At 37.3% G+C, this 24036-nt stretch overlaps 1 protein-coding gene across 1 annotated transcript in view; it reads left to right on the top strand.

The window, feature by feature from the left end:
• The window catches only part of LOC127447517 (collagen alpha-2(IV) chain-like), a 137617-nt gene that overhangs the window by 55924 nt on the left and 57657 nt on the right, over positions 1–24036 (top strand). Inside the window, exon 4 of the mRNA XM_051709449.1 lies at positions 1792–1872. Coding sequence (XP_051565409.1) covers positions 1792–1872 — 81 coding nt within the window. The remainder of the gene's footprint in view (positions 1–1791; positions 1873–24036) is intronic.

Below are 24036 nucleotides of genomic sequence, written 5' to 3'. Positions count from 1 at the left end.
AATTTCTTATGTGTAACACAAAAGGCTCACTTCAAATCTTAGGAAAGCACCCAAATGTATCATAAAAGTAGTCCATGCAGCTGCTATGTCCTATTCCAAATCTTTTGAAGACATACAATAGGTTTTATTGAAAAACATGTCATTTTTTTCAGTGAAAATCAGTGAATACCACAAGCTCGTAACGTTCAAATCACATTTATTCAAGACAGCTTGCAAACGATACCGGCATTTCCTGACAACTACAAATTTTGCGGAGCAAGGACTGAATTGACAGGCCAGTCAATTTGCTCTTTTGTGTGTTTGTTCTTTTATTTCCTCCTTAATTTATACAATTCTGTTTTAAGATTTTACATGTTTGATCAATATTCAATATGTAAATGCAGCATTCATTCTTGGGAGGAAGGAAATTCTTCTGATGGAGTGCTATAAATTGGTCTGAGTTCTCAGTAAAATGAAATCTTTGTGTCTTGGGACAGATGGCTCAATGAGGTCTTTGTCTATTGCTTGCCCAACATCTTATACCAGAGGAACAAGACAGAATGTCTCTGAAACACTTTGTCGCACAGCAAGAATAATGCAGACTATTTTTTTCTAGCTCTTAAAGGAGTGACGTGACATGCTGACACATGGTTTCATGGACACACAAGGCTGTTTCAGAAGTATATTATTCAGTGTGTAGGTGTGAGAGAAGGTGCTGCCATTATACAATGGGACCCTCCAAAAAATAAGGTCCCCCCTTACAAAGAAATTCACTCAATAAATACTGAACTCTAAAATATTATTCATTAACTCAGTAATATTCATTTACAGACCCCCTAAACTGGATTCCTGCAATGAATTGCTGTTATAAGTTAATGCATAACTTGTCTTTATGGTGAAATGCCTTAGTTGGCATTAAAGTTAAAACAAAATTCATGCTTTATAGGACATATTGAAAGAAGGGCATTACATTATAGAACTGACTTTCAAACTTGCTTCTACAACACTGCAAAATAACAATTTCTTAGTCTGTATTTCATCTTGTTTACCTAATTGCATAAGATTTATTTTATTTCCATTTATTTTTATTACCTCATTTTTGCGTAAAACTAAAAAAAAATTATTTAATGTTTTATTCTTATTCAGGGGTATGCTTAAAAAACAAACTTAATGCTAAGAAAAATCAGCTTAATACAAGATACATACTCTGAAAGCAAGGCTTATTATCAAACACAATTTAGCTTTTTCACTTTAAAAAAAAAAAAAACATGACAAAAATGCATAATAATATTTTTTGCAGTGCATTCACATTGAGACATATTTATTTATTTCCATTTTTATGTTCACCACAAATTGCAACATTGTTGCTTTATGTCTGTGAAACGTCCACTGCAAGTCAGTAATACTTCACTTACATATGTGGACAGTTTTGTACCATAGTATTCAAAACCTTAATGAATCTCTTTGAAAACTCTCTTTTTGTCTCATGTCCTAAATGTTTTGTAAAGACTTTAGTGTATTGAGTGACACTTTTTGACCATGCACAGCTGCAGAATCCTGAATATGACTGTGTTTCTGGAATATGATGGGGATTTACATCAAGCTGCCACTTCAGAAAAACCGACAGTGCTGTGACATTGCCTGTAGCGCAACATCACAATGTTTCAGCATTCATGTATCTTATACACAAAGCTAAATATGCTTTAAATCAAAGGTTCTGTGCTCTTTCACAGGGGAAACATCTGATGTTTTAGACCAAGAATCTCTATGCCATCCTAACATTGTCTTTCCCTCCTTTTATTTCTATCTTAGGGCGTTAAGAAGTACAGTGGACCATGTGGAGGCAGGGACTGCAGTGGGGGTTGTCAGTGTTATCCTGAGAAGGGTGCAAGGGTAAGTCTGTTTCAGCCTTCATCATTCGAATGTTTCTTCATCCAACAAATGCTACTGTGATGGATTCACCATTGGATATATACAACACGAAAATAGATATTTGGTCAAAAACAAACTGAAATACATCTTCTACCTGCAAGCAGGAAATGTGTATTTCTAACAATGGATTTACATGACTTTGATCACTAAAGGTCATTGATTTAGTCCCACATGCACCGTTTCATCACACATCAGGCCTTAGTTTTCAGCCTGGAAGGCCAGAGATCAGTAGCATTATACTGTTAGATAATCTTAAGGTCCCCAGCACCTGCTCTTAAACATTACCCTGTTTCCACTGCAGGGTCAGAGGTCTAAAGGTGTTGTGAGTATGGGTCTAACGAATTAGACTAAACATCAACATTTATTGATATAATCAAAGAGGAAGTATAAAAGAGACCCAGAAATCTGTGTGTGTAGAATCACTGAGTAGAAAGAGTTTTTCCTTTATACTAGCTGGTAATATGAACCAAGTTCAACTAGTTCTGAGTGGTATGATGGTATTAAACATAGGACTTCAAATCACAATCTCCATGCCATCTCAGTCAATGATTTTATTTAATAAAACCATTCAGATTAATATTGAACATTTACTGTAACATTTAACACTGTGCTGCCATATTCTGTGTGCTTGACAGTGTATCTGACTTTACAAGGCATAGTTTGTTTGTTCACAATATCTGTGACTTCTCCTCATCAGTGGTGAAAGGAAAGCTCCTTAGGGAGGGTGGGGAGAGAGAGGAAATACATTCCTTAGCAAACATCAGGATATGAAGGGCCTTGTGAGTATAGCTCGAGATGTCAGTTCAGTTATCTCTTGCCCTGCACTAAACAGCAGCAGAAAATGGGGGTTGATTGTTCTTTGGAGCCATTTTATAAGTGCCAAGGCTGCTAAGGATATGATGTACTCATTCCAAATGCATTTTTCCTTTTTGTTAAACAAAAATCAAAAGACAGAAGGGAAGGAATGGCAGATGAACACGCTGCTTGTATTTCTGACACACTTGACAACTAAAAGAAAAGTAATATTTCTATTTAGTCTGACAAGCTGTTATAGGCTATAATAATTGTGTTTTATAGGTCAATAGTAGCAGTTTTCTGTATTAATACCTTTTCAGACAAATAATAATGCTAATTCACAAAATGTACATGGTTTTGTTATCCGTTAATGAGGAACACTACCACATTATTATGGTGATTGCTAACATCACTATTACTAATGCTCACACTTAAAGGCCCCGATATACTTCTGGAGAAGTTCTTATTCGTTGTCCGTTTAGGGGTAAAAATAAGTTTGAAACAGCCGAGCAAAGATATACTGTTTTAGAACATTCAATTCATTTAAATATGAGGATGCTCAGTAAAACCTTAAATAATGTGACATTAAAATGTGTTATCAATGACTTTATATCTCATTCTGTGAGTAGAACTAACGCTAGATCAGTAAAAGGTGCTTTTTTAACCACTTGATGATGATTTAAGGTAATATATATGCAGTAGATAATGTGTTATTTGTCTTGTTTACATTCTGAATTCATGACGTTAATGCGCTAACACACTATACACGGCCATAAAATGTGTCTATTACACTCTGTTATTGTAATTTATGAGGACACTGATACTATTGTAAAGATGAGTGTATAAAAGAGTTTTAATGGGAACAATACAGACAAAAGAATGATGATAAGAGAGGCATATCTTACTATGGGCAGATGTGTGAATGTCTTTCGCTGCAGAAGGCACATGAGTGAAGCAGCATATAAAACAAAAGAGTGCATGGGCACTTGAGAGTATTTGAGTAGATCTGATTGCGTTTGTAGACTAATTAAACAATAAAAATGCATTAAATGTTCTTGGAAAATGTCTCTACGCAAACAATAATACAGATGTAAATTTGAACCAGCTCGCTAATAACTCTGCACGCTGGTGTGTTCATTTTGGCTGATCTTAACTGACTGAATAACGTAAAAAAAAGTAGGTGGAGCTTTAGGTCACACCTACCAATGACGCGGACCAATGGCAGTAAGATGATGTTTAGAAGCCAGTAAGAAGTTTTCTTGAAAGTCGATGTCCAGGTGAGCTGTTACAAACCACAGAAATGAACTCAAAAACACCTTCTTTTTGGCCAGATTTTGTTCTAAATTATGTCACACCCATTTGTTCTTCAATTTCATATATGAAATATACTGTGGCCTTAAGGTTAGGGATGTGAACAAGGCCCTAATCCTAAGTATTACATTTTGATGCGTGACCAGTCAGGCACCATTTGTACTACAGACACGAATGAAACCTCAAATTGTGTGACTTGTTGGGGAGAGGTGTGCATTACTTTTCTAAACTATCAAACCTAGGATTTCCATCAGGGGAAAGGTGAATATTAACACTTAGTAACCGCATACTGTAACAACCCTGTCAACCACCCACAACACCCAAGCATTATGGCTGTGGGATTTGCATGGAAAAAGTGTGAATCTTGTTTACTCCATACACAAGTAATATATGAGTATGCTCAGTAAATAAATATATAATGAAGATAGACAAACCCCACTACATTGTATTCTGAAACTTGTAGCTTGTAGGTTAGTAAGCTCTTTTATTTTGTTTTCTTTCAGGATCTTTCAGAATCTAACTTAAGCAAAACACACACTTTTCCATTCACAATGTCCTTAATTTGATGTATGTGTTCATGAATGATGTTTATATGGAAAAAAAGAGCCTCACAGATGTCTGGACACAGTTAACATCTCCCACTGAGTCCCTTGTGGTCCTCCACTGTCCAGCCTTGACACGTGAGGCCGGCGGGAAATAAACCAAAACCAGTATGTGTATTATCACAGTGTTGTTGTTGTTTTTCAACGTAAAAGGTGTGACACCCTGTGTACACCAGACGCGATCGGCAAAAGTAGATAGATCCCATTATCATCAATTAAACTGTCTACACTAGAAGCATCCGTTGCGGCATGTACCGTAGTGCAGATAGAAAAAGGTTCTATCGCAGAGGCGCTGCAGAGCTTCTCCAACCACTTCAACATCCTGTCCGTCTGAAATAAAATGATTTTACTTAACAAAAATCATACGTTTGAATATTTTTGACATGCATTTTGTTTGTTACATATTTAAATAAGGTCTGTCAATCGATTAAAAATTGTAATCAATTTAATTACATGGTATGCGATTAATTAATCGAATTAATCACAATTAACTGCATACATAAATATTTGCTGAGAAAGCCCCTCAAATAACAATAATTCAATATAAAATGATTAAATAATTATAAATAGTTATATTTAAGTTAGATCTGTCAGAATTAATGCGTTAACACATGCAATTCATTTAAAACATTTAACACGTACATTTTTCTTAATTGTGATTAACACATTTATTGTTAATACAGCATAAGCACTGGTGTGAAAACCTTTGTAATGTGTCCACCCGGAGTCATTACACTGAGGCACACGCCACAGTGCCAGAACCCTTCTACCAAGGAGAGCCTACAAGCTTAGCATACACGGCGGTCCCATATACTTTCTATGGGCGGAACCTTAACACGCTAAAGTTGACCGTTGCGCTCTATCCAGTGATAGAGCTGTGGAGGTTGTTATCTCATTAAATAAAAGAATCTCCAACAGCGCTTCCCTGTCAGTGATAAAATTATGAAGAAAGGATCGACTTGTGACAGAAATCAAGTATTTTACAGCCTATGTAAGGCGCATGGTGAGTTCAAAGCAGCTCTCAACGCTGGTGTTGCCTCCCTGACGCGAATCATGAATGCAGCTTCACGATTGCTGTAACAAAGCAATAGCCACAGTCTACTGGCAAATTAGTATTGTGGAGGATGAGAGTTTAAGAGATTTAATGCCCATTGCAATGAATATGCAACATATGTGGGGACTAGTTATTTCAAATAGTCAAACTCCTGCTTTGACTTTGGAAAACGTTTGATGTGACTTGAATTGGTGCTATTTTAGTGCATTTCTATGTTTGTACTGCAGTATATTGCTGCATGTCGTTTTGTTTTCTTCCTAAGATGGAAATAAATACTTTTTGACAAGATAAAATAGTCAAATTTCAGCACTTTCAAAATCCGATTAATCGCGACTAACTACAAAAAAAATAAAAAAGCGATTAATCACGATTAAAAAATTGAATCGACTGACAGCACTAATTTAAATATATATATATATATATATATATATATATATAATTTTAAAAAATAAAACGGATAATTAAAATGCATTACATTATTTAGGTACACAAGCATTAAAAAAGACAATACAAAAAGTGGCTTTAGAATGCAATATATTGTTTATTTCCATATTATTGAACTTAAGCCTATCATTGGCCCACAGTTCAGAACGATTAATTTTGCAACTGATTTCGTCAATGACTCTGAGATTTATTATAAAGGCTTGTTTAAGGACAGGTCAACGTACACCTGCATCAGACTGACATGTGGCGTCAATAACGTACTGTTTTTAGGTCACTGTGTCAAGTTAAACTAAGTTTAAAACTTAGAAAAACACGTCTTGAGATCCCTGCGTTCGGATTTGCGCTCCATCAAGCTGTTTAAATGGAAGAATGTGTTCTTATTTTGTGTTGTCTGCCCTTGGTAAGTCTGGTTTGTTCTCTATCTGTATTATTTTCAGTAACAGATAATTAAATTAATCTCACAAGATTATTAGATTGTTGCAAAATAGACACATTATCTTGTCTGCCTATCTTGTAAATTTTATGAATTTCAGATTTGGTACATCTGTGACCTTGCAGTCTTGGCAACAGTGTATATCTGTTTTCCCCTGGGTCACATTCTGGCTAACAACCAACATTGCTTTCAGCTGTTGACATAGGAATTTTACATTGGTGGACTGGAGTGTTAATGATTCTGTCAGGCAATTTTCGAATTAATCTTTGTTAAATATACTAAAAATGCCATTACCATTTAATACATTATAGAAACTTCCAAAAGCCGAAAATATCACTTTACTTTTAACACAAATGCATTATTAATAATATAGTTATTAAAAATAGCTATGTCAATAACAACTTGTCAATTACAAACAGCTACACAAAATAATTGCATTTTTAAATACACTCTAGCAAAGAAAATAGTAATAAAACTTCACTAATATGAAGACATGTTCAGACAGCACACTATGGAAAAAACACACATTCCCTTGCTTTAACAGTAAGTGACATGCATGACAGGAAGTTTGGTACAATGCATACCATCAGATAATTTTTGGCTCTTATGATAGTTTTTGTTGGTGGGAAAGAAACACAATTGCCCTTGCCTGTCTTTTTTGGCTGCAAGCAAAAAGCAGCTTCTCTATAAATGGATCAGTCTCCATGTTCCATGTACATAAGTTATGCATCCTGAAACTTTTTTTTTATAGACTTATTTGTGTCTGTGTGAGAGAGGATGCAGTGGATGTCTTGAATTCAGCTGTCTCTGTCTCAGAGGAAAGATCACTTGAGCTTATTGATGGCTTTCAGTGTCTTTTTGATCACACACATTCCGTGGTTCTTTAATTCTTACTTTTTATAGAGACAGAAGGAAGCTAAAAGCTTTTTATATATATATATATATATATATATATATATATATATATATATATATATATATATATATATATATATATGCCCTCACTTACATTCTCCCTTGTCAGTTCTTGATCATTGTTCCTTAAGTGTTAATGTTACTATTTAGTTCTTTGTATTGCTCCACATTGTTTGTCTTCACCTTTTCATCTCCATTAAAAAGCCTGCATGATCCATCATCTCATCTCTGCTAAGCGTTACACATTCTGTATAAAAGACTGTATTCCTTTCCCTGTAATTGGTAGTGTGAGGCACAACAAACCACTTTGGCATAAGTAAATTACAGTTTTTGTGTGTGTGTGTGTGTGTGTGTGTGTGTGTGTGTGTGTGTGTGTGTGTGTGTAATTATTTTATTTTATTTTATTTTATTTTTTTATGGTTTAGTTAATTTCTTGGTATAAATGCACATTTTAGTGTTCTCACTTCTAGAATATTCTACAAAGCTAACTGTTGTCTACTTAGATTGTAGATAAAGATATACTGTTTTTTCACCAAAGGCCCTGCCTTTTTTATTTTAGTCTCAACACAGGAATTAGACCAGCAGTTTCCACTCAATAAGCAGTCTAAACAGTGATCTAAAAGTAGTCACCAAGAGTGACTTCAAAGGAAACAAGCTAAATGCAGTTGAAAAGATGCACATGAGGTTTGGCACATATTCAAACCATCTGTCCGTTTTAAAAGGTTTAGGTGTTTTTAATATCCTAAAGGCAAATAGTTCGCTGGAATAAGTATAGATTCTCAGGAAATTAAAAAGCAATTCCATCCCGAATGGCACCAGAATTATTAATGATGTTTTGTCGGTCTCTAGATTATAGCAGATGCCTAACGAAATACCTGCAGACAGAGATAACTGTTTCATGTTTTACAGTGAGCAGTGTGTCTGCATTCTATCTTGCAGCAAATGGCACAAATCTCATCAGTGCTCTCATTGTCATCTGACACAAAACAATTTTAGACATGCTTTTTGTGAAGAGAATTTTGCCCCATGAATGTCTATGAGTTTAAGCAAAACTTTTACTCGAATGATGTCACAGAGATCATTTCTACAGAGCTATAATCATGTAGATGATGATTCATAGTCAAAATAAAGTTTTAGTAGTAAATGTTAATTTAATTTAGGGATTTTTAAACAAGTGGATCTTGTTTAAAGCTGTGCTGATATACAGTGGCCGTTCTGTTGGGACATGTCCAAGCATCAACCAAGACAAAAGAGCACAGCCAACAGAGAATTAAATTAAGCCATTTTATTTCCAACATGCAGACCAGACCGTTTTATTTCCAACATCCAAGGCTCTTCGAGTTGATTAATGTGATGTTACATCTTTGGGACTTTGCAGGATTTGTTTTTACAAATTACATAGTGTTTAAACTGCACATCAAGCATTTATGTAACACATCTCACTAGAGCATGAATGGCTTTTACGTTGAATAAAATGTATTAATTCAAGCAATACATTGCTAAAGCAAGTTACTTTACCTGTGGACAACCCTCAGCATTGCTTCCTCTCAAACGCGCTGCTGTAAGGCGATCTTGCATGCAATTTCAGAAACTTACAACAGATGGCGCCAGTTATCGGTGGATCCAATATTACAAACACGATATCCGATTAAGGAAAAATGCTTCAATATCAGAAGGAATATTGGAAAATCGGATTATCGGTCGATCTCTAATCAAGATCCTCTCTCTCTCTCTCTCTCTCTCTCTCTCTTTCTTAAATTAACTTTTGCCAAACCCGCCAATGACTTTTGCCAATGACTTTTGTCCCTATAACAATTTGCAGCATCATATACACAATGAGCCAGTCTATGGTGAAACTGCAACTGTCACAAAAACATGAAGACACACTGTAATTTTGTAGTATTGGTGGTTTCGCCACATGGAGTCCAGTGGGACTTAGGAATCCTAGATAATCTTTTGATTGTTCATTTTCCACTGAGGTAAATGTCATTAGGAGACTTGTAAGTTGCAACATGTCTTTGATTAGAATTGCATATGTAACTGATATCAGCAACGGTCAGACTACCTTCTTATACTTGACTAAACCATGTATTAAGTTACAGTTCCTAGAAAATTATCAGCTACTTGTGCATTAATAGCAATATTTACTCTCCAGTTTGTACTTCTATTTGGCACTTGATGAGTGTTAATTTTTGGACCCTGTTTCAGTTATTTTTATCTAACAGTCCCGGCTCCACGGGGGGCCAGGGTGGACCTGGCCCACCCCATCACAAGTCTGGCCCACCCTGGCAGACTGGACCCCAAATAGGTTCCAGAAGCGAAAATCACTCCTGTTATAATGGAGCAATATGGGACGGTGGACGGTGGTCGTGATGACGGCCATGCGCACCGGACATGTGACCCAGGAAACTTTTGTCGAACTTTTGGGTACCGCAGCCTCTTGGGCATGCGGCAAAAAATGAAACAAAAGATTCTCCTCCCGCCCTCCACCGGGGGATGGAGTGGTCTGTTCACCAACTCCAGAGAAGCAGGTCTCCTCGCCCCCTTACAAAAGCAAGCCACAACCGTCATGTTCTTGCAATGAGGACATGATCCATCCACAAACGATGTCTCCGCGTGGGCAGCGCCCAAACACGTAAGACAGCGATTGTGGCCGTCGGAAGCGGAGAGATAATGACCACAACCAGGAATAACACACATACGGAAAGGCATCTTTAAAAAGCTGCTCTTTTTGTGAATGAAAATATACTCTTTTAGAATATACTCTCTTTTTTCGCTCTGCCGAAGCGCCCAGGGGCGTTCTCTGCACTCCACGGGTGCAGAGGGGGAGAAGCCGCTGAAATGCACCATAAATCCAGCAGTTTTGAGGTGCGTCTTTGGAGGGAAATTGAATTCAGTGCACTGAATACAACTGCTCAGCTCCGAAGAGAAAATCTGAATGAGTGGTTGCATACCAGCTCCTTTTATACCCGTATGTCCGGGGGAGTGGCATGTAAATTCCACTCGGCAATTCCCATTGTCCTTTTTTCAAAAAAGCAGAGGTGTTTGGGGCTCCCAAGAGTGACCCCTAGTGTCACTACATCGACAGAACGTCGAGTGAGTGACAGATAGGGAACAAGGTTTGTGAAAGGCAAGGTAGTGCCAGAGCGCCTTTAGACCATTCTAATTTTTTTTTTTTCTCTTGTAAAATAACTGTAAGCAGTATTAAGCAGCATGTTACCAGCCTTTCATAATAAACAAATGGAAAGTTTGTAAAATCTTGTGAAATGAATTCAGAGATGGTATCATCTCTGGCATGACATGGAAAGAAAACCCTCATATTAAAATAACTAACAGGCCTACATGGTTATTATAGAGATGTCTGTTGGTTAAAATGAGAACAAATGCTTCCATTATTTGAAACATTAGGGACCCCCACAAGAAGTCCCTAAATATTTGTATTTTAGTAAACATAATAATGACAAATACTTTTTAATTTACTCAGTTTGGATATGGTAAATTTTGTGAATTATTTGCAATAATCAGGGCTCTCCAGTGCGAGCATTTTATTCACATTTGCGAATGAAAATTACTGCTTGCCAATGCAGAAAATTATTTGGCCGCACCAGCGCAAGTAACAGCTGATCTAACGCCCACAGTTATGAACTTATTATTGCAGCCAACCATCAGAATTAAAACTTCCTGATGTATCTTCCCTCATATACCAAATATTTTTAAAAGATGCGCGTTAGTTATTTTTGCATTAAAAGTGCCATTTTTTCACTCTCATATGGCTGCAAGCGCTGTCCTCTCCCTCTCTTTCTTTCATGTGCTCGCATAGACCGAGGGAGAGATATACTAAGTAAAGATGGTTTAAGTGGAGTTTCTTGCTTGTTTTTTATGTGTCAAAATGAGGGACAGCGTTCTGAATAATGATGGATTAATCTTTTGCTCGCACACAAGATTCTGAGAAAAATAGCGAGTCAAATTAAAATGTGCGAATCCATAATATGCGCGATAACAGTAAACAACGTGTCAGCATCCTCGTCTAACTCAACGTAATAAGCAAATTCTCAAACATGAAAAAAAATAAAAATCATGAAATGTCACTGTGAATAACAGCCTCTTTGCACAACTGCGTGAAGATGACACTTACCAAATTTACAGTATTCTGCTTCTAACGCAGGTACGCTGGCTGTCGTGTGGACAAGTACTTGTGGGTTTCATTTTCTTGGATCTTCAAAGGTCATGAAAATTCTATAAAATCATAGCCACGCACTGCAAGACTGTAAAAACCTCTTAAAACGGCATACCTTGTTGATACTTTATAACGAGACCATCAAGCAGCTGCATGGCTCTGCGTCAATATGTAATAGACCAGTGGAAATGTCAACCGCTAGAAATGTATCAGCTATCGCAGTTATGCAAAATCCATGGCAAAGCACATTCCCAAAAATCATTGTATTATAATCATAATTTTGCATCTCGCACACGAGCAAACACATAGCGCGCAAGGAGAGTTATAATGTGTAGACTTATACATAAGTAGAGGGGGCTTCAAGGTAATAAGTTTGGGAACCACTGGTCTGGTGCATATTTTCATAGAAAAACAATAAAAAACAGCATATACAGATGCAGAATTGCTTCTTTGTGGTAGTTTATGTCATATAAAATATATTAACATTATATAACTTTCATGAATAGCCCATTAAGCATTATTGCATTATACAACGCTTAATAGACATTTAAAACTGAAAATACATTAATGTAGTTATGAATGTCAGGAAAGTTTGATTTGAAAGATTTAAATGTTGATGAACTAGCTACTAATCTGTTAAGAATTAGGCCTACCTACAGTATATGTTTGTTAATGGAAAATGGAAGTATAAAGTGTCATCGATATATAGTACTATTTGTTTATTAGTGGCTTAATAAGATCCATCAGGACTGATGAAGTATGGTGCTGCCTGTAAGGTTAATTTAAAAAATAATAATTTAAAAAAAGTTTTATCACAGAAGGTGTCCTTTGTCATGTATGAAGAATCTTTTGTTAATGAATTCTGTAGTAATTTTGAATGCATGCATACTCCGACTGTGCCCCTAAATACCGCTAAACAACTAAAAATGGTGGGGACTCCCATAAGACTGGAATCAATTCGGCACTGGTCTGAACAAATGCACTGACACTCGAAATACTGGACTCCCCCTTTAGCTTCAAAACCAACAGTTGATTTTCTATTAATATTCATATTAAAGTGCATTTGATTCATAAACTCAAATTAAATCTTTTATGCTTTCGGGAGAGCATCTCTCAGACCTCACTGATTTGACTGCACTGAAAAAAATTCTTTTGTGTTGTAGTAAATATAGCAGAAAAGATTAAGTACTTTCTACATGAAAGAGCTTGCATGGTTTCATGGTTTGCAAGGTTATTTACACCTTTTTTATTATAAATTTTGTTGTTACATTTGGTAACTTCTTGTTTTGTGCAGTCTTAAGTTCATTTTCTACTCAAAACTACCTGTTCATGATCAAAATAATTATCTGTTGACCGTCTTGGTGTTTTGTGTACCAAGTGCTGAGGTGTGCGGCGTCAGCAGCTCTGTGTCTTATAGCTTTTGCCAGTAATGCAGAGTGATGTTGTTTCATAGACTTCATAGCATGCATTAAGTTTGCCTGTGGGTGGCTTCTGCATGTCATGTGGTACATGATAAAACATATGTTTGTAAGGAAAATTCAAAGAGCGGTGTGTACTAATAAGAAGTTTATTTAAGCTCAATGTTTAATGTATTTGTAAGTGAAAGTTACTGAATTTACTATAATGTGTATGTTTATAATGTGTTCACTCACTTTAATCAATATAATGTCAAAAAGTTAAGTAGATTTTACTTAGTTTTATACCATTAAGATTTACTTAGAAAAACTGTGTGCAAAAAGTTGCAAAATAAAAATTAAGTAAATTTTACTAGTCATTTTTTTTAGTGTGTGTCTCTGGGCCTCCATTCTTATTGTTAAAGGAATAGTTCACCAAAAATGAAAATTCTCTCATCATTTACTCACCCTCATGCCATCCCAGATGTGTATGACTTTCTTTCTTCAGCAGAACACAAACGAAGATTTTTAGAAGAACATCTCTGCTCTCTAGGTCCATACAATGTAAGTAAATGGTGGCCACATTTTTGAAGCTCCAAGAAGCACATATAGCCATCATAAAAGTAATCCATACAACTCCAGTAGATTAATTAATGTCTTCTGAAGTGAAATGCTAAGCGTGAGTAAGAAATAGATCAATATTTTCTCAAGAGATCAACGGTCGGTCATGAGTTTCACTTAATAATACATTCTGTTTTGGTTTGTTTCTCACCAAACCTTATTGTATTCCTTCAGAACAAGACATGAGTCGCATTCAATAATTTATTAGACTTCTTTTATTTTTTTCACAATTTCTCCCTTTGTGTTCAGAAAAATAAAGTAATATGGGGTTATAACAACACGGGTGAGTAAACAATCACTGAATTTTCATTTTTGGGAGAACTTATCCTATAAGTGAAATCATTGGATCAGGATACAGGATTTTGGGAGGTCATGCTAATCTATTTCTAGACAGGAAGAAGCGCTTACCAGTTCAGTCTCTCATGACATCATAGTCAATACAATCAGATCATAGTATGGTATGTTTCTTTTCCGCCCATAGAAACAGTTCCCATACATTTCCACAACACATACTGGCTTCTTACACGTGTTCTGATGCACACATGTTCTGCTTTCAAATACACGTACATATGTCATACATACACATCACATTGATAGTGGCGTATAATGATAAAAACATTGGATGGACACCACTTGCATTAAAAATAATTGTTCAAACATACAGTCCAGAAAAGGAGAGTGTTATGTGCATTTTACTGAAAGGCCACATAAAGAGCATCAGTGATTAGGGTAATTTAGAGGTTGTTATATGTTTTGATGTTCTGCGGTTAATTTAGACGTTGCTTAATTTTATGGATACTCTGTAATGTTAGTATGTTACTAATTTATTCTCTACCTGTAGTATTTAGGGCCACGTCAAATTGTCACATAGGAAAGGCCTGTGCAGAGTCCAATGCAACTAAACAAAATATTTTTTTGCACCAAAGGTATTCACACCAAGAAAATAGCCAGGTTATCTGGTAAAGTTTGGATACCTGAATAGCCATAATAAATAAATAAATAATCAACTTAGCCTCCCAATAAACAAAATGATGGTTAATTGTAGTATAATACAGTACGTGTGAATGTGTGTGTTGTGCATGAGTCGTGCTGAAAATGTGTACTTGTTCTACAAACAGCCTACAAAAGAATAAAGAAAGCACCAATGAAAGATTTGACCAGCAGCTTGTAGTTCAACAACATGGCCCATATGTTCCTTATCAAATCCTCCTGCTCCACTCAGGGCTGGCCACAAGCTGCTAAGGCTCAAATCACATTTATTCAAGACAGCTTGCTGATAATACTGGCATCTTTTGACAACTACAAATTTTGCAAAGGAAGGATTGAATTGACAAGCTAATCTGTTTGTGGTTTAGTGTGATGGCCAAATCGAGCATTGATCTTTCCCCTCAATTGGCTATTGTAAGAGTTTGTGGTTTCCTTTAGCAAACTGAATCAAGCTACTAGCCTACAGTCCACTCACGTTTGGATCTCTGCCCTGGTTGTCCAGTTGATACACTGATGAGCAATGTTTTAGCACAGCTGGGACTGAGGTGGTGGGTAGGTCAACTTATGATGGAGAAGACTTAAAGGGTGCTATGGATGCCAGTGAAATCTAAGAGTGTGGGGGGATTTATGATGCACTAAATAGCTACTTGAAGACCAGATAAAGCTTAAAAGACTTTGACTTTGACTCACTTTTCCTAAATAAATAATTAAACGTGCTTAAAAGTTGAAGTGTGTAATTTATGTGCCACTAGCGACACCAAACAGAACTGCAATAAGTTTTTTTTCAGTATGCCTGACATAACAACTTTGGCTCAACCAATGTCGTACATTTGGGCCGGGACTACCTGTTTTCTGAACAATGGACCCTTTTAACACGTCCGCGTTCGTGAAACAGAAGTCGTAATAGTTGGTTAAACTTGAATGGCAGTGAATGGGGGACCACAGCAAATGTAATTTTTTCTTAACCTTTTGCTCCAACAGCAAAAGGAAAAAAATCAATGATTACGCTTTCACAGCTTTGCAAAAAAGATACAAATATAGAGTGCTGGATAACAGCAGTAAGAAGAGAGAAACAGACCAAATTTCCTGTCACTCCCTCAGCCTCATCGCAACTATAGTCACTGATTTTTTTAAATGTATTCCAGGGTAATATAATACATTGTACAAGGTTATACATTTACACAAAATATAAAAATATAAAAATTGGAAATATAAAAAAGTTTGCTACATTTATGTTGTTAAAGAAGGCGGAAACACGTCATAACAGGTCTGTGAAAAGGGTCCATCGAAGACAGGGGGAGTGTTTGAAACTTTTCTAGGTCTAACTGGTGCCGCTAGTTGACCAGATATTACACACCTCACCTCTCAAGGAATAGTTCACCCAAAAATGATAATTCTCATCATTTACTCACCCTTATGCTGTCTCAAGCTTGTACTGTATGTAGGCCCATCTGATCGCGGTTATTTGATCTAACCGCAGCTATATGAGACAACCGCGATTATTGGGCATTCAAATTCCAATCACATTTTAATGCCCAAATAAGGGAATTTTAAGCGAATATAATTTATGAATGCCATGAACGGTGCGTTTGTGTGTCATTCAGTTGAACACCGAGTCAGAGCGTCACTGAGCCGCACCACAGAGGTCAACCAGCTCCTGTCCAGAAGAGTCCATGAAGTTCTCTGATGTGTGCGCTGTCAGCAGAGGCTTTCGCCAAACTCCTGCGAAAATGTAAAAGAAGAACTCCAGTTTCACTTTAAACGATCGTGTGATGGCAAATGTTCCTGGTTCATACACGCTGTTAATGACACTTAGTGACAAAGAGGAGGAGACGCACACTTTATTTCTGTGGAGTGATAAGATGATACAACGAAATCTCAAAGGTTTTGCTTCATGACAAATAAGGGCTCGTGAGTTTAATCAGAGCATTAAAATAACATGTGAAATTGAAGAAATTAGGAAAGAAATGTTTTACTGTTGCATAATGTAATACAAATATAAATATAATAAAATATAAATAAAAATTATATTTTATTTTTATTTTAAAAATGATTAAATATATGAGTTCAAAAACAAGTGTAAATGTAAAATTACAAAAAAAAAAATTATAACAAATGTTGACCAAAAAGAAAGACATTTTAAATATTTAGAGAGATTTTTATATTTAAAAAGTTGTTTTTCATGTCATTCATATGTTTTTAAAGCCTTAAAAGGAAATCATATTGTTTTTTTATTTATATATTTGAAGTTAAATATGTAAAAATGACTTCTTAAGGTGTATGAAGAACACGTGCAAAAAAAAAAAGCACACCTTAAAAAATATGACAATTTATATGACAGTTAATCCTGAAAGACCTTAACAAGACAATTAATCGTCACAGCCCTAAAACAGACAATTGATCGTCACAATCACAATTATTTCTTTGACAATTAATCGTCAGCCAAATTTCATAATCGTGACAGCTCTAACTGTATGTCTTTCTTTCTTCTGTGTAACACAAACAAAGATACTTTGATGGATATATGATGTGTTTATATATACACTGATGAGCCAAAACATTATGATCACCTGCCTAATATGCTGTTGGTCCTCTGCGTGCCGCCAAAAAAGTGCCCACCCTCCGAGGCATGGACTCTACAAGACCCCTCAAGGTGTCCTGTGGTATCTGTCTTCCAAGACATTAGCAGCAGATCCTTCAAATCCTGTAAGTTACGAGGTGGAGCCGCCGTGGATCGGACTTGTTGGTCCAGCACATCCCACAGATGATCAATCAGATTGAGATCTGGGGAATTTGGAGTCCAGGGCAACACCTTTGGTAGGTGGCACGTGTCAAATTGATGTCTACATGAATGGCCAGACCCAGTGTTTCCCAGTAGAACATTGCCCAGAGCATCACACTCCCTCCACCGGCTTGTCGTCTTTCCACAGTGCATCCTGGTGCTATCACTTTCCCATGTAAATGGCACACACGTACACATGGCCACCACATGATGTAAAAGAAAACAGGACTCATCGGACCAGGCAACATTCTTCCACTGCTCCAAGGTCCAGTTCCGATGCTCGCATGCCCATTGTAGGCGCTTTTGACGGGATAGCCTTTGTTGCCATCACGCATCAATGAGCCTTGGGCACCCAACAACCTGTCACCAGTTTGTGGTTTTTCCCTTCTCGGACCAATGCCGGTAGGTACTCACCACTGCTGACGGGAGCACCCCACAAGCCATGCCGTTTCAGAGATGCTCTGACCCAGTCGACTGGCCATAAAAATTAGTCTCTTGTCAAAGTCCCTCAGGTCTACTGCCCATTTCTCCTGCATTCAGCATGTTGACTACGAGAACTGATTGTTCACTTACCATCTCGCTTACCTTGTCATATGGCCTTGTTAGGAGATGATCAACGTTATTCGCTTCACCTGTGAGTGGTCATAATATTTTGGCTCATCGCTCCAAAACGGATATAAAGGCAGCATTAAGGTCATCCATACGACTCGAGTGGTTCAATCCATGTCTACTGAAGCGAAACGATCGGTTTTGGGTGAGAAACAGACCAAAATATAACTCATGGGTTAAAACGGATTAAACCACTCAAGTCATATTGATTACCTGTATGCTGCCTATATGCTGTTTTTGGAGCTTGGAAGTTTTGGTTCCTTTTTACTTGCAAGAAAGAAAAAAGTCATAAGAGTTTGAGATGGCATAAGGGTGAGTAAATGATGAGAGAATTATAATTTTTGGGTGAACTATTCCTTTAGGCAACGCAGGATTACTTAACATTCCTGTTGTGGAAAAAAGTAACATAAATTCTTGCAAAAAACTTTTTGCCAGCTTAACATGCAGTGTGGTAGCTATCATCATTCCATCAGTGCTGTATTATTCTATAAAGAGAAAAATAATACCCAAAAGTCACATAAACATTTAATAATTTCCTTAAAGGTAACTTGATATTTCTCACTCATAATACATTTGCTATTATAAACCTGGGGCTCGGGCTCCTGTGGGCATGTCTGTTGGGATATAAAGGTAATGGGTCTGTAATGTTATTGATGATATATAGCTGAAGTGGTTTAGTTCAGTTTCCAAGCTTCATTCTCACTCCCATCACAGCTGTATCCTGTCTGCACTTATATCCCGAGCCCCAGAGGGCTCATTCCTGAATCCTTAGGCAACAGTGCAGGTGCATTGCTCCAAAGAAAATGGGGGGCCCCAACCGGGCCCCCAAACACATGCAGATGCACGTGTACACGTGTGTTTAAACACAAACAGGCACAAACCGACATGCACTCATTTACACTCATTGATGGGGAAATTGTATACACACATGGCATCTGAAAAACAAAATTACCCAAAGCATTTTTTTGCAGCTGTCAACATCGTCCATAACTCTCCACATTTTTGTAATTTTCTCCCATAAATCTCTCACCCATCATCCCGGTGTTTACTCACTGCTTTGTTTATTGCAATATATAGCTATGGACTGAAGTTATTCGTGCTGTGTGAGGCACGTGCTGCAACACGTGGCTGTAGACCAAAAGATGATGTGTCTAGACTAATGATGGCCTAATCTAAACACATTAACAGTATAATAAACACAGGATCTCAGTATAGCTGATTTGTGCGGAATATGTCCTCTGAGCGCAAGCCAGTTATCAGTAGAGTGTCAGCAAATGAGTAACTATGGCTGGATTGTTTCACTGAGACACTAAGACAATTTAATTTCATTTTTCCTGCCCCTGTCCCTTCCTTCCTTCCTCCCTCCATCTCTTTCATTCATTCATTCATTCATTCTTTTTTCCTTCTTTCCTTCTTTCTTTCTTTATTCCTTCTTTCTTTGTTTCTCTCTTTCCTTGGTGTATTTTATCTTTCCTTTTATTTTCCTTCCTTTCTTCCTTCCTTTCTTTCCTCAATTTTTCTCTCTTTTCCCCTTCCTTCCTTCCTTCTTTCTATCTTTCTTTCCGTCCTCACTATCTTCTTTAAAGTATCCTTTATTTTTACCAACTATATAATTCTGATTAGCACTGTTGGCAAGTTGGTCTCATAAATACTGTGGTCCCAAAAAATATTTCTGCATACTTAAGCCACAGTTGAAAAAGGGGAACTGACTTCATACATCCACAAAAAATCACCTTAATTTAGATCTGTTGGTTAATAGTAATTGCAAAATGGCTGAGATAAGTTCAGTTAGTTCTGAGAAAATGTCTAGCATCATTTGTTTGTAAATAACTTTTCATTCATATATTTTTAAGTATGAATTTAGAGTCCAAATGCTTTTTGGAGCCACTGTAAAAGCTTTGCTTGTGAATGGTTTCAAATGATGACACTCAAATAGTTTGACATTATCAGACACCCACTCAGTCACCCCCCCCCCCCCCCCCATCCACCATCCTGTTTAAATTCCTGTCTTCCTTATGGGAGATATCTGTTTCTAAGCCAACAGTATGAATCATGGCAACTGCTCCAACCCTTTAGCTCAGTCAGCAACAGTGTAAATACTGTGGGAAAAAAAACAGAGAGAGCCAATGGGGGCAGTATATGTGCTGCATCCCACAGCCTCACGTGTATTTGGACCGGAGATATTTCATTGTAAAGATTAGTAGTCATAGACTAAATAAAATGAGCTTCAATGGGAGGTTAAATAAACCGCAACCCCCAACTTGGACAAGGTGTCCAAATATACCTCAAGATTAACATAAAACATTTATCCACATGGAGCAACTGTTGTTTTTAACATAGAATGTATTAAAACATTATTGTCAGGAAGAGTGACCCCATGTATGGCAGCTTTAATGTTCAGCCAGAAAATTCCAAAATACATCTAAACGTTCAGATGCACCTGTTATCAAGCAGTTTTACATTAAATCTAAAACGCTTCACTAACATTTTTATTTCTGTAATCTGAAATGTAGTATTCACAATAAGCCATTTATTCTACATCATCCATGTTTTATTTTTTTTTAGCTTTATGTGAGTGGTCTGAAATTCTCAAGATAGTTTCAGCAGTATTCAACTTGTCTGTGGCCTAATAAGTCTAATAAGGACATTTTGAATGTTCAGTTCAATCTGTGACCATTCATGACCCATGCCTTTGGCCTGTCACCCTTGGCCTAATGCTCCAGAGAGACTTTATTGGATTCAGAACCAGGAGGATTTTCCCATCCTTTGAGCACACTGACCTGCACGTTTTTGGCTTATGAAAAGTTTATTTGTTTTTGTTTAAGAGAGTAGAAGTCTCTTTTTCCCATAGTCTTGATTTTAGAGGGCCTTCCAGAATGCTCCCGATGGAGATTAAGTGCTTAGATTAGATTTATATTTATGGTATATTTATGGTCTTCTAGCACCATAGGAATAAATAGTGTAGACAATGTTTTCAAAAGCTCTGAAATGCTAGATTGACTCTCTGAATCACACATAAACAGCATCAGCAACATATGTAAATGTAAAACATGCAGTTTGTTGTGAATTCTTGTCAGCAGCAGGTCGTGGGAACACAGGGTTTTAATTGAGTGTGTTTTAAAACTCAGTTCACCCCTGGAGAGCTCAGCATGACTGTATATGGGTCTAAGTGCGTGTAATTCTGTACAGTCATTGGCATGGCATTAAGAATGCACATGCACACACTACAGTAAATGCACATAGAGATCTGGACTTCCTCACACTATATTTCTCCTCCTCTCTCTCTTTCTCTCTTTCACCCACTCTCTCTTTGTGTCTGTGTGTTTATTGGCACCCATTTTGGGATGTTGAGAGAATGCCTTTTAAAGCCAAAGACAGGGATCTGGGCAGAGCTCTGGGTAGGTACCTGTCTGTACAGCTTTCTTTAGGGCGGACTGAGGTCAAATTAAGATTTCCAGGATTTAAATCACTCATGCCAAAGTGCAGATCTTCAGAAAATGTATTTGATTTACCCTTTCATCAGGATGAAATATTTCTACCCTTATCCAAAATGTCTAATCCATTTATTTGATCTGATTTGTTAGACAGCTGGATTGTACAGAGAAGATCTCCTCGCTGTCATGACATCATAAGCATGCCTCACATTCACTGTTTACTTAGTATGGATGTGCACACCGTCTATGACGTTATTCTTGTTAGATACATCTTCCAGCACACACACCAGTGCCTCACCTTAATAGCAAAAGGTTAAAATGGATGTCAAACAAATGAATCGAAAGTTAAACAACAGTCCCCAGATTATTATACAACAATTGCACACACATTGTTCACACATTTGCATCTTGTGAATGCCAGGTCTTCTGAGTTTCTGCACACAATGATTACTCTCTTTCATAAATTCATCCACAGCTCCTGGACCCACCAAAAGATGGGAAACAGTGCATGGTAGTAAGATGTTATCATAAGAAAACAGGTTTAGACATGATTACATTTATGGGACAAGGGGTTTACAGGTCTCTTAAAGAATATAACAGTATGGAGTTTTTAAGTTTAAATTGGCACCAAAAAGAATTGCAAAACATTGGACATTTCCAAACGTATGGAAAGCCACAGAGGGTTTTTCTGTGACTTTGACATAACAGAAGATATTAAAACAAAAAGAAAAAAACTTACCTCAAGTAAACAAGACAGAAAAAAAAACAGTGTATGAAAATTTCCAACAATGCATGACCAATATAAATAACTATTTTAAAATAACTATTTCCATCCTGGCAGAGTTAGCCTAAAAATGTATGGCAGTAGGGGGCAGTCAGCATAACTCCAGCTGTACAGGCAACGCAACCACATCAAACTAACGAGAGCAGGCAGCACAGTCTTCAATAGATGATGCGCTCTTGCATTCAAAGTCAACCGGACCAAGCAAAACAGAATGCTGAGATCTCGAGTTTTTCACAGTGTCCTAAAAACAGCACTTATGACTAGAGACGCTAAAAACTAGTGAGACATGACGCAACCAGAGTGAGACGCTCCAAAACCGTCTGTCTGACGCATGAGTACGTTGGCCAACAATTGAAAGTAGCGCAGACAGAAGTATGCCAAAAACAGGGTTATTTTCAATGATATGGAAATAAAACTAAAAATATTTTGACATTTAAAGCCACTTTTTGTATTGTCAAAATGATTTACTTGTCTGCTGCCACAATATATGTACAGGTGCATCTCAATAAATTAGAATGTCGTGGAAAAGTTCATTTATTTCAGTAATTCAACTCAAATTGTGAAACTCGTGTATTAAATAAATTCAGTGCACACAGACTGAAGTAGTTTAAGTCTTTGGTTCTTTTAATTGTGATGATTTTGGCTCACATTTAACAAAAACCCACCAATTCACTATCTCAAAAAATTAGAATATGGTGACATGCCAAACAGCTAATCAACTCAAAACACCTGCAAAGGTTTCCTGAGCCTTCAAAATGGTCTCTCAGTTTGGTTCACTAGGCTACACAATCATGGGGAAGACTGATCTGACAGTTGTCCAGAAGACAATCATTGACACCCTTCACAAGGAGGGTAAGCCACAAACATTCATTGCCAAAGAAGCTGGCTGTTCACAGAGTGCTGTATCCAAGAATGTTAACAGAAAGTTGAGTGGAAGGAAAAAGTGTGGAAGAAAAAGATGCACAACCAACCGAGAGAACCGCAGCCTTATGAGGATTGTCAAGCAAAATCGATTCAAGAATTTGGGTGAACTTCACAAGGAATGGACTGAGGCTTGGGTCAAGGCATCAAGAGCCACCACACACAGACGTGTCAAGGAATTTGGCTACAGTTGTTGTATTCCTCTTGTTAAGCCACTCCTGAACCACAGACAATGTCAGAGGCGTCTTACCTGGGCTAAGGAGAAGAAGAACTGGACTGTTGCCCAGTGGTCCAAAGTCCTCTTTTCAGATGAGAGCAAGTTTTGTATTTCACAAGGTCCTAGAGTCTGGAGGAAGGGTGGAGAAGCTCATAGCCCAAGTTGCTTGAAGTCCAGTGTTAAGTTTCCACAGTCTGTGATGATTTGGGTTGCAATGTCATCTGCTGGTGTTGGTCCATTGTGTTTTTTGAAAACCAAAGTCACTGCACCCATTTACCAAGAAATTTTGGGGCACTTCATGCTTCCTTCTGCTGACCAGCTTTTTAAAGATGCTGATTTCATTTTCCAGCAGGATTTGACACCTGCCCACACTGCCAAAAGCACCAAAAGTTGGTTAAATGACCATGGTGTTGGTGTGCTTGACTGGCCAGCAAACTCACCAGACCTGAACCCATAGAGAATCTATGGGGTATTGTCAAGAGGAAAATGAGAAACAAGAGACCAAAAAATGCAGATGAGCTGAAGGCCACTGTCAAAGAAACCTGAGTTCCATACCGCCTCAGCAGTGCCACAAACTGATCACCTCCATGCCACGCCGAATTGAGGCAGTAATTAAAGCAAAAGGAGCCCCTACCAAGTATTGAG

This window comes from Myxocyprinus asiaticus, chromosome 10 (genome assembly GCF_019703515.2).
Source record: "Myxocyprinus asiaticus isolate MX2 ecotype Aquarium Trade chromosome 10, UBuf_Myxa_2, whole genome shotgun sequence".
Lineage (NCBI taxonomy): Eukaryota > Metazoa > Chordata > Actinopteri > Cypriniformes > Catostomidae > Myxocyprinus > Myxocyprinus asiaticus.
Note: the sequence above shows the minus strand (reverse complement) of the source record. Positions and strands in the feature narration are given on the sequence as shown.